Source organism: Uranotaenia lowii, chromosome 3 (assembly GCF_029784155.1).
Source record: "Uranotaenia lowii strain MFRU-FL chromosome 3, ASM2978415v1, whole genome shotgun sequence".
NCBI lineage: Eukaryota > Metazoa > Arthropoda > Insecta > Diptera > Culicidae > Uranotaenia > Uranotaenia lowii.
In genome coordinates this window covers 164,056,602-164,069,414 of record NC_073693.1, presented here as the reverse complement: position 1 = coordinate 164,069,414, position 12,813 = coordinate 164,056,602, and the positions used below count along the sequence as shown (strand labels likewise).

Genomic DNA, 12,813 nt, shown 5'->3' with positions numbered 1-12,813 from the left:
AAGTTTTGTCTATCCAATTGTTCAGTTCCAGTGGCGTTTTCGAGCGCAAGCTGCTTTATAAATAGTGCAATTCAACTGTGGTGGATGGCAAACTTTGTAACCTTGTTTCTCTCTTTCTTCTTCCGTCATTGATAATTTGGCACATCTTTGGCCGTGGTTTTTCCCGGTTCTTTCTATTTGTTTTCATCCTTTAGTTAAGAGGTCAAGAACGCGTGAAGGTTTTGAGGTGGAACGCAGTGGTCACTCGCCGGTCTAACACAACCTCAAGTGACACTTCCTTACTTTCTAGTTGTAGATAGTTAGTTGTACGTCCCAGTTTAATGACCGTTATACGTTGTGATAAAGGTAGCTGAATAACAGTTTATGTTTTGTTTTGAGAATCTGCTTGACCTTTAAATTTTGTTTGAATGGTTGAAACTACTAACAACATACGAAAATTATCTGTAGGTATGGAAACACTATAACCTCAGCTGTTAGAAGAAACTTTATAACAGTTATTTTAACTTATAGTGAAGATATTTTCATTGCTAATGGTAGGTTTCGCGTCACATTAACGCGACCAAACACGATATCGTACAATACAGTTATTCGGTATAGATTATGTATAGATTTCGTAATATTCCTGTCAATTCCTGCTCTGTTAGCTCTCAATATGATTGGATTGATTCATTTCATGAGTCATGAGATAATGGAAAAGAATAATTTGATTTTTAAACATTCGTTTAAATTTATCCACTGAGGGAGTTCAAATTGTGAATGAATTTATCAATTTAATTTACAAATTTTCACCGTTTAACTTAAAACCAGTGAAACGTTCTTCGCTCAATAGATATTTAAATTTTCCTAAATCCTTCGTTCACTCTAGATTGTCAATTTGGCATCACAAGAAGATTGCGCTGTGTTATTTTATAAAGTCGCCCAAAGAAATGTTTTTTCCAGGGAACCCTGATGAATTCATGAAATTGTGAATTTCGCTTCCTTACTTTTTTATGATCGTTCTCTGAAATCCAGTCTAAAAAGAAGCTTCCTAAAAAAAATCAAATAGAAAACCCTGTGAAACCAGCAGTGAAACATTTAAAAAAAAAACCCGCTCGGTAATAACCATAGTAACACCGATAGTTTTATTGGACTCCTCAAGACCCTTTTCAAACCAAAACTTTATCTAGTTGCCTACTATAAAACTTAAAATGTTACTTGGGAATTTTACCTAAGAAGATTTCAAAATTATGGATTTTGTACCCATCGGTAGCGATGAAAAAATGTCGGCTTTAGTCCAGATTGTCCAATTAACACTCCTAAAATTTTAAACGGTAAAGAAAAACTGGGAATTATAAGGGTTAATCGATCATTTATTCACTGCTGTGCATACATTTAGGAGTAAACCGTGCGTCGATTGACCAGCATTAGCGAGTATTATTTACAATCAAATGTACCCATGGTTAGAAAGAAAGATTTTAGACCTTCAACAGGCTGATTGAAAAAGCGTTCAACAAATTTGGCGGAATTCGTTTCTGGAACTACTCAGTGGATGATGATCAGTTCTTTGTTAAAATTGAATTTCCGGTACTTGCCTGCCGTGGATTCGTTCATACCTAACAGTAGACTCTTACTGTTCGTAAATCTTGGGAATGCGAGATCCAGCGTATTCTCGGTTAACAGTGGTGTACCACAAGGGAGTCACTTGGAACCCCTTCTTTTCATCACTGTTATCAGTTTCCCGGAGTGCTGCGCGACGTGTATGTTTTGATACACGCAGATGATTTGAAGATGTTCCTCCCAGTGCTAAACCCCATGCATGGATTGCTTGACACCGCAAAACGCGCTATATACCTAGGTTTTCTGAGTACTTCAGCGCTTTTGGATTGAAAATTAATGCCTCAAAATGTAACGTGATAACCTTTGCTCGGAAGATGAGTAACATCATACAAAAATATCGTTTCGAAAACAGCAGTATCATTGCTAGAAAATCGTAGGTAAAGGGCGTGGGCCTTGAGTTGGATGCGAAGCTTAGTTTTCCAAAACATATCGAACAAGATGGTAAGTAGGATTTTTCACGAGCTGGAAAATCCTGACACCATTGTTTTGATTTATGTTGGTCTTATCCGAACTGCCATCGAATACGCCAGTATTGTGTGGCAGCCATACTTAAATGTACATAAAAACGGAATAGAACAATTCCAAAAAAGATTTCTGAGATACGTCCTGAGGAACCTTGGTTGATATGACGAAATGCCGGAATATTGAGCGAGCCTTATGTATGCTGGTAGGATTGGATTCCTTAGAATATCGTAAAAAATCAATCGACGTGTTGTTTTTAAAACATCTAACCACTGGGAAATATTTGTCACCGTAGAGACATGGTAATGGTCAACTTCGGTACATCTGAAGTTCTAATCTCTGCCTAATGAAACAGCCGACATAATTCTGCGAAGATTGAAACTTGGCTTGGTTTGGACTTTGAAGCATCAGTTTGAAGCAGCTGACGGAACTATGTTTGATTCGAACTTTTTCACTATACACTGTTTCACCATTTTTACACATTTTCGCTACAAATTTGGCAAGAGCGAAAAACCTGCTGTTAAGCCAAGCAATGCCTACTCAGCGACAATCAATCATGTTTTTTCATTTCTAAAAATTTTTAATTCATTTACTTTATAAACTTATTTTGATATCCTTCGATGCAACTTCAATCTGCGAATATATGATGTTCCATGCAAGAAAATGTTGATTATATGATTTTCTTATTTTGTATACCAGGGAGTTCAAAAATATCGACTTATAAACTCATTCAAGAATCTCTCGTTATAAATGTTATTTGATTAAATGAACATGACCAACGCTCAATATTCTAAATGCAAAGAAGTTACGAGTAGTTTATGTCAGTGTTTTTATTTTTTCGTTAAAACTTTTGGTTTACATTTTGTGTCATACAACGCACAGAGGAGTATATAGAACAAAAGGTGGTATGAATAAGTAAAAAGCAAATGCTTCGGAAGCTATTTCTTAGGTCGAACCTAAAAATGGCACATTTTTAAGGCATTTGCTCAACAAGGTATGAAAAATCACAACGAATAATTCTCTTTACACCTGCTCCGGAAAAAAAACTGTTCACACTAGTCGAAGTATTTGACTCACGAAACTGCTCGAAAATAGCTAAAGCAATTGCTAGTGCTTTATTCATATCAGCCAAAGAGTTGTCCAAAAGTGTTTTTGATGTTTATACTCAGTCATACGTTTGAAGATCTTGGAATAAGACTAATAAAGTATTATTAGAGATTAAAAAAGTAATTGTTAGCTAATTTAATCACCTAGCAGTGATTTTTAAGCTTTTCGTTATTTAAAAAAAACGATATCAGTAACGAACCCACTTGATACTTCAAATATTATCTTCCGATTGAATAACACAAATATAATTTTATTATTCTAATTAAAATTCTCTTATTTTCTTACCACTTGATTGTAGTTGGTTGTACTGATTCTATGTAATGGGCTTCAAAAAGACTCTGCAATTGACCCGCTTTGCCATGTGTCTGAGAAACTTTTTTGATTATTTTTGAAGCATGCGTTTATCGTTTTCTGTGTTTTTTCGCAATTTTTTTCGTCTATTTGGAGCAAAACGTGAAATTTCAATGAGCCTTTTCTTTAAAAGAATAAGATTTGCTTCTATAGAGCGATATCGATACTTTAAACTGCTTGATAATTCTAAACAGCTCAGCTCTGAAAAATGAACGTTTAGGTATTTTGCAAAAAAAAATCAAATTAATTTGAATTCTAGAATTTAAACCCTTAATTAAAAATCCAAAAGCTTTCTTTGTTAACTTTTAAAAAAAGAACAGTGTATAACTTTCAAAAATTCAAAAACAACACATGCTCCATGAGATTAACATCAATTATTTGTATAAATTATTTGTAATAAGCACGAACAAACAATTTTGACTATAATTTGAAAGACTTCTTCTTTTAGCAACTGATTAAAATAAACTTGGCGCATTGAAAGAATTTAAAAAAAAAAGAAGACAAATTTTTCAATTCATTGAAACTGTTCGTAAGTATGCTGAAGTTTTTTCTTCTGTACATGGTTCAATGAACCATGTACAGATGAAAAAACTTCAACATACCATTGGTTCATAAAGGTTTAAATTTTCACATGATGTAAAATTAGATGCTGGAACTTGCTGGGAACATAAACAAAAACAATTATTTAACAAAAACAAGTTTTGAAAACTACAAACAAAATAAATAGTTTTGAAGGCTCCATTTTCTCGAATGTGAGCATGAAAGTTACAAAAGGTTCCTCAAAAAGCCTTCTATGGACTTGAAGTTCCAAAAAATTTTCTCAAATAGCTTTTTTGTGACATGTCAATCGTATCCACACAGTATAAAAGTTACAAATAAGGTCTCAAATAGACTCCTGTGGACTTCAAGTTCCAAGAAGTTCCTAAAATAGCTGTTTTTGTGACATGTCAATTGCACCCACACAGTATAAAAGCTACAAATTAGGTCTCAAATAGCCTTCTGTGAACTTCAAGTTCCAAGAAGTTCCTCAAATAGCCTTTTTTGTGACATGTTAATCACATTATTCAGAATAAAAGTTACAAATTGGGTCTCAAATAGCCTTCTATGGGCTCGAAGTTCCAAAAAGTTCCTCAAATAGCCTTTTTTGAGACATGTCCGCCATTTCATGAATATGAAATGTGAACGAACATCACAAAAGGGCATTTTTGGAGCTTGGAAATTGTTGAAATGTATAATTTTTATTGATACTTCAACTCAGAACAACATAAAACTAACTCGCAAATGATTGTTTTTGAAAAGAGTAAATATTTTGACTTTATAAAATTTCGTCCAATTGTATTTACTTACCACGAATTTATCACGCATTGAAAGTCAGTGGAAGCAATTCATTAATTAAATATCAAGATAAACTCAAGAATTTGTTTAATTTTTAGCTTAACAGCTTAAAACATGGAATTCCATTTTTTTTTAACCGATATTATTTTAACGGATGATTGATTTATACGCCGTTTCGTAACGTTCTTAGTCATAATCAACATAAATATGTCTTTGCTGCTGGCTGCTGGCTGCCCTTGCGGGTATTCTAGGAAGCTTATAACAACTTCTAATTTTAGCTGCCGGTAAGGCAACATCTAGGTGTGGTGTTGTGGCAGCGTGTTTGGCTATCATCTCGGAGGATTGGGTTCAAATATGGTACCAGGACTAATTTTTCCATTAGGGCGTTTGATTGCTTGAGTAAGCGAATCAAATAATTGTGTAACAGAACTGGCGTGCGTGCTGGCATGTGTCGAACAAAGTTAAAAACAAAGCAATTAAGTAAGAACAATTGAGGGAGGTGATGGGAGAAAAAAAGATGGATGCCGAGAAACCGGTGGTGACCAAAGTAAGAGAGAAGAGGAAAATTATTTTTTTTGTTTTCGCTGATTAAACGTTTACTTGTGGGCTGAATAGAAGGCCGTTCAAATCTGTAATGAAACTTCAAAGTTTCAATATGAACTTAAATTTTGGGGTGAATAAAACGAACTTCAGCACATTGATTATGCTGATTAAGCTGTGTTCGACCTTTTTAATGAGACTTTTGGTTGCTTGGGTTGTTGTTGAATGGAAGTGAATTTGGATGGAAACTTTACGTTCGAAAAAGTAAATATTTGAGATGAGTTTTTGATAACAATTGCTATGAACTAAAAACTGATGTTAAAACTTTTTTTTCTGAATAAAGATTCAGTGAGTTGTTTTTAAACATTCTGAAACTCATTTCTTATTGTGGATTGTGGCCGGAAAACTTAATTTCAAAATCTTTATTTTATTCTGAAATAAAATTATGATATACGATTTTGAGGTCTGGAGCTTCTTAACTCCACTCATTGGTGTTCTTTTGAACTTCCAACTTCTATTCTTGATTTTTATTTAACCCTCTTAAACTCTTCCCCGTTCTAAGATGGGGTTAACTAAAATCTTTTCACCATCATTTCCTATTATTTATATTTAAATTTTTCGAACAACTTTTCAAAACACGTTCATCTTACTATCCATACAAATGACAAATTTCTGACAAGCAGTTGTAAAAAGCAACAGCCAAACAAATGATAATAAATAAAATGGCAATTTACGGTTAGGTCTAGGATTTTTTACCATTCTGATAGATTTTTTCAGAAAAAATGAATTTAAGTTGACTATAAAAGATGTACGTTACATAAAGTCTGAAGGCAATATATTTGAAAGGCGCCTTTTGTGATGTCAAGAAAAAGTTATTTTGATTTCAGTTATTTTTTTTTTAAATTGCAGAGGTTATTTTTTTTTTAAATATTCTATCACTGAAACTAGAAAATGTTGGCCAAACCCTGGATCCTACATTGAATAAAGGATAATAAAATGATTGATATCAGGTTTATGTTTTTATGATTTATTAGTTTATCAGCTACCAATGATCGATTTCAGTAAAAATTGGTAAATTTTAAAATTTGCACGAGCCATAGCGTCAAAACTATAGGTGACAGATAAAATACGACGAACGATTCAAATTCAGGACGCTATAATCTTCCTAAGTCCGGTATTTTTCTAGTGTAGTTGTCAATGGAGAGTCTTTGTCAGTTGCAATTGAAATAATCAGCTGGTTTTTTATCAAACATGAAACTGAATTAATTGTTCTTAATATTTTAATTATCATTATGTGGAAGTTCTGGAAACAGAATTGACGATATGATTTGTGAAAATCTTGAAACTCAGCCGTGTTGACTTAAAAATCTCTCCAAGATCATTCGAGTGTTCAACTCGACCGATTGCTAGTTGACTATAAAATAGTCGACTGATATCGGGATAGTTTGAATAATTACTGTGAGTAAAATAATTTTAGAGCTGTATTTAAATGTGTTCTAACTCATATCTATATGTGTAAAGTATTACAGCGGTGTTGTTATTACACCACAAGAATCGGTTTGAAATAACCTTTCCGGTAAATATAAATTTATTTTAAAAATCTTGCGTGAATATACTCAAAATTCAGATCACAGATGAATTTAAGTCTAAGAAAATCTAAAAAATTGTGAATTGACAAAAATTTCGAAAAACAGATACCTTTGAAAAATCGTCAAAAATTCTATATTTTGTTTTTTTTTTAAATATAAAAATACAAAAATGTGCTAAATTATGTCAACTTTTCAATTCTCTTTTCAAAAAAATTCATCTGTTATGACTTAAACAATTTTGACGATTAATTGATTGAAAAGCACGGGTTTTGCACGCATTTTTATTTTTTCAAGGTCATGGTCTTCAAAAATTTCAAAATAATATATTCTTGTGTGAAATTTTGAAGTGAAGTGAAATATGTTTTGAGCATTCCGTGGGTAATATACAGTCTTTTTTCGAAGCATGTTTTTTTCGGATTTTTTTTTCTTAGACTTTAAAAAACGGAAAACTTAAGAGATGGACATTGTCTGAGAAACACATTTGATTTAGATCACGAGGTTTCTAAAACTATAAATTTAGTAAAAATCGGTTGAGAAACAAGAGAGATAAAGCGGATTTAAACGAGGAGTGTCAAATTGGCGCTGATTAGGGTGTTTTTTATCCTGAGCTTTCAGGGAGCGTCGATAGAAAAAGTAATAGTGCAAAATTAAAGATTTCTAGAATTAATTGAGGGTCCCGAAGAGTTTTTTTTTTATTTGGATGCACCTGAATAAAGAAACAAGCCGCCAAGCTTCCGATACTGTCATACTGACAGTCAAGGGCGGATTAGTGTTCATTTAAAATTTTAAAATCAAATGATCGGATTTTGCTAGGTTATTAGATAAAATTTCCCGGATTTGCCCGGTTCGAACATGTGCGCCAAAAAATCTGGCAATCTTTCGCCATTTTTACGCATCATCAACAGCATTGTTGATATTAGTGACTTTATAATAGGAAAAGTATAAAAAAACGCATTTTTTAGAGAAAATTTTGTTGCAGCGAAAGTTTTAGACTCAATTGTAACATTTAAAAAATATGATTTTCTATTGGCCTTAAATATGATTTCAAAACAAAAATTTCAAGTGGTTATTTATCAAAATCGGTTGAAAATTGAAGAAGTTACGGTTACTTTACCATAACAGTAATTTTTGCATTTTTTAATAATTTAACGAACCGCAGTATACTGATCAATGTATAAGAAGAATTGCGGTTCAAAGATTGTATTTCGGCTGAAAATCGGAAATGCGTAAAAAGTACTCATTGCGCGATGGACAAAATTTGCGGACTTTGAACTGCAATAACTTTTTTGTTTTAAGTCCAATCGTATTATAGTCTTTGAGTGGAATATTTGTCTCAACTTAGGCTTTAATAAAATTAATCATAAAAAACAATCGGCTAATAAAGAAACAAGTTATCAATGAAAACCAGTATTTTTTGCTTTTCGCGAGCATAATATCTTAAAATACTAGTCACGTTGGAAACTCAAGCAACCCCTCCCCATGGCCAGAAATTTGGCATGTGACCTTCTGGTTAGCTATTAAATAATTTTGACTGGGAGCGAGTGAGATTTACTATGTTTAATTCTTCTTATACTATGATTAGTATACTGCGGTTCGTTAATTCGTTCGTTAATTTTCAACCGATTTTGAAAAATAATCACTTGAAATCTTTGATTTGAATTCACATTTAAGGCCAATAGAAAATCATATTTTTTAAATGTTACCATCGAGTCTAAAACTTCCGCTGAAACAAAATTTTCTCTAAAAAGTATGGGAGAGTGGGGAATCATGGGCCACTTTTTTTCGTTGTTCCCTAACTTCTTTATTATAAAAGATAAAATAAAAATAAAAAATGGTATGGTTTTCTACATTTTCAAAGTATCATAAGGTATTTTTTTTTAAATTTTTAATAAGTTATTTTCCCCAAATTATGACTGTTTTAAAAAAGCAGTATTTTTTGGATTTTTAAAAATGATGGGGAATCGTGGGCCACCAAATACAAATTGACCAAACTACATGCAAAGTTTTTGAGTTGACCCAAAACTGTGATTTCCTAATTCATTTCGTTATTTTAAAGCAATTTCAGACGATGAAATAAGAAAGAGAACTGTGTATGGTCGCATAGATTCCAAAACCTGGCTCGCGAACGTTTTGGCAAAATTTCTTATATAGGATGGACAAAATATTTTTCATAACTCTTCATTTGGCATAAGAAAACTTTACAGATAGATAAAACGTATTTTAAGTTATTAATGTGTATAAAAACATAAAAATATAGGTGATTCAAGATGTGTGGCCCACGATTCCCCACAAGCTATGATTTGCAAATGGGTTGCGTTTGTGTGACTTATTGATGTTTCATCAAAAATTCCTTTTCCATGTGAAAGATCATGGCAAAACTAAGATCATAAGCGTATGAGCATATTTTTGTTATGCACTTAAGGTTCCCCATCGATGAAATTAGCGGATGTTTTTTTAATTATGTAAGTAAATTTTTCTAACTTTTTTTAGCTTGATAAATAAAAGAAGCATATGATACGTATTTCAGTCAACAACATATAGGAATATATGCTCACGCAAAGCGACGAAGATGACAGTTGGTTTGAGATTTTTATCTCAACACACATCTGAGATATCAAAAGTGGCCCACGTTTCCCCATGGCCCACGATACCCCACTCTCTTCTACGTTTTTTATATTTTTTCTGTTATAAAATCACTAATACCAACAATACTGTTGATGATGCGTAAAAATAGTGTTCAAATGATCGATAGCAAATTTGTTTACCTTTTATATGCAAAAAAGAGATTTCAAATTACTGTTATGCGGTCATATTTCAATCTAAGTAGAAGTACTTTTTTTATTTTTCCAAAATTTCATATTTTGAGCATGAGGTTTTTTTGAATTTCGTTTTCGGACTCAGCGTCCGATTTCACATTAGAAATGTAGGTTTCTTAAATTTTGCAACTATTGGATTAACATTCGAATCGAATTTTTCATCTGTTCTTTTTTTTTCAAACAGTAATTGGTTTGTTGATTTATGATCCGGATTTCAAGCAACAATTTGATGAAGTATTGTGTTGTTTTTACCACTTCAGGTATAATTTAATAAACGTTAACCAAGAAAAATATTTAATTTTGTCTTCGTCGTATATAATTTGAAAGAACTAGATATATATCTGATTTTAGTTTTGAGTAGCTTCAGGGCCAGCATAAATTTAAACAGATTTAGTGACCTTTAAGAATTGTCAAATGAAATTTGAAAACTCATGATTTACCAATCTATCTAATCTATGTTATAGAACTCCGTAAACTTCTAAAAAATATAAGTAAACTAACATTTTAACTGAATTACGTCTGACTTTGACTAGTGTTTGTAGCTATCCTAACATTGTTTTCTCTGTCATACTAACACTAAAGTTCTTTTTTTCACATGAAGAAAAAACTTTCCAGCATGAACTCATCGATTTCAATCCTTTCCCCCGAGAGTGTTCCGCATGAGATTCCGGAGTGCAACCACGTCATGCGAAACATAACCCTAAAAATTTATCAAATATGTAAAATTCAATTCTCACTCAACCATTTTATCTTTCTATTACTTGCAAAATACTACACGAAAACTTCGTCCTCCACAGTAAGACGAACGCTGAAAAATGGATTATCTGAGGAGGAAAAGCAACATGTGGCCTCGCTGATAAAAGGATACTGAAAGCGGAAAAAAAAACTGGACCAATCATCGTCACGTGGAGCCGCTCGCTTCCGGAATAAACGGAGAATGCAGTGGATTACGGCACCATGCCAGTCGGAGTCCTACGTTTAACTTGATGTAGATGAGACAGCGAAACTTTTCCGGAGGACCCGTTCCTTGGTCTTAAGTTAGTGGGTGGGTGACGATGACGACAAAATTCGGAGCAACGTTGAAAAATACTTTCAAATGTGATACTTAAGATGAGAAAGAAGAGAAAAACGTGGATTAAAACGGATTAGTGTGTAGTTAGAGCGAAATTATAAAAACAGTAACAGTAGAAAGCGAGCGCAATGCGATCAACTTCCGGGCTCAAAGTTTCAAGTAATTTCTTGCAAACAGCTAAAATTTTCAACTATACGGACTAGTCTTTGCTAATTGGATCTTCAAGAAAGAAAAAAAACACGTGAACAGATAAACGAGAGTGAAATGAAACTTTAGATCCCGGAGCACGACGAAATTCGTTCAGACTGTGCCGGTAGCAATTTAGAGAGAACGGATTAAACGAAAATATTAAGAAGAAGTAGAAAGCATTGGAGCGAATATTTGAGTAACTGTTTCTTATCCAAGTGACTGTATAGACCAATTGAATGTTATAATAGAAATTCCTAAATGATGAATACTAATGACATCGATAAAATAAATCGAAGTAAAAAAAATAGATTCTGAGAAATGAAACATTTCTATACTGATAACAGTAATGTAGCTTTATGAGTAGAAAAATATCGAAAATGAAATAATCAAATACACGTACTTACTATGAAGAAAAATCAATAAATAAAGAAAAAGTCTAACAATTTAAATATATGATACTATATGAGTTTTGAATGATGACATTTCCATTTTAGAAATTTATTTGCAGTTCAATGATATTTAAGTTTCCTTTAAAAACTTGTAACACTGGTAGACGAACTAGTGCAGTGGTTTTCAAACTTTTTTCGCTCACCGCCCCCTTATGCTATATTTTCGAGTTCAACGCCCCCCTGTGCAAATTTAAAAAAAGTCTTTAGCAAAATTTATATTGAGGTCGTTCAAATACCATAAGTTTCGGACATTTTCTTGTAGTATAATTTGAAAAGGTTTAATGAAGCACAAAAAAAGTGTTATAATTAACTTCAGGAGACTGTATCAACTATCAACTGTAGAGCATAATAAAACTTAAAACTCCATCAAAATATATTGCTTCAATCCTCGAGAAAAAAATTGAAAAAATATATGAAATTCATAGGACCAATACTTAAATATGTAAAAAAATAATGTTTTATTAAAACGCCTGAATTTTGGCAAACCAAATTCTTTTCCAATAAAATTTCCCATGTTCGCAAAAAAATCACTGTTAATTCGATTAAATAGCATAAAAAGTATAATGCATAGTTTTATTTCTTGATAAAGTAATTTTTTTATGTGCAAAGATTTGAATGAATTGTAAGTCTCATAAGTCTCAAATAAACAGGAAATTTAAAACTTTCTTTACGAAAATCTTCTTATATATAAAAATGGAGGCGTTTTCTTTGTAACACCATCACGTATAAACGGACGGTCGAAATTAAGTGAAATTTGGTATCCGAGGGTTTTTCGGGTCAGAGATGGTTTGTATAATAGTTTCAAGAATCTCACTTTTCATGGAAGTGGGGCTCCTATACAAAATCAATCAGAAACGGGATAAAACTCGAACAACTTGAAGACGATTTTTATGAAAACTTATTCACGAGCACGAAGAAAGAACTGTAAACATTTTCCAACGATTTATTAAGTAACGGGTTAAACGAAGTTTACCGGGTCAGCTAGTTGTTGAATAAATTTGATAACTGTTTTAAGTTTAGCAGTATTTACGGGTCTAAAAATTTTACACAGGTTTCAACAAATGAATTCGGACAATTTTTGTAAAAAATAGAATTACTTTTGATGTTCAATCATGAAAAAGGCAGAGTATATCTTTTTTATCAATTGAATCAAAGACAAATCATAACTTTCAAGCATTGCTAACCAAAATTTATGCTTTTGACTATTACCCTAAATAACATACATAACCAGATCAATATAGAAATTTCACAATAAAAATGTATCTGTGTTAAGAGGCAAAATCAGATAACTCTTTTAACTAACAGAT

The 12,813-nt window shown here is 32.4% G+C and overlaps 1 protein-coding gene across 5 annotated transcripts in view; it reads left to right on the top strand.

Moving 5' to 3' along the window:
• Positions 1–11,506, top strand: part of LOC129757316 (FH1/FH2 domain-containing protein 1) — a 411,337-nt gene extending 399,831 nt beyond the window's left edge. For 4 of the 5 annotated variants that reach the window (XM_055754498.1, XM_055754499.1, XM_055754497.1 and 1 more), the window contains one exon: positions 10,594–11,506. In XM_055754498.1, the coding sequence (XP_055610473.1) occupies positions 10,594–10,667 (74 nt within the window). In that variant the 3' untranslated portion in view covers positions 10,668–11,506. Of the gene's footprint in view, positions 1–194; positions 346–10,593 lie in introns of all 5 variants that reach the window. The other variant, XR_008739671.1, reaches the window with a different exon arrangement.
• Positions 11,507–12,813: the final 1,307 nt, after the last annotated feature.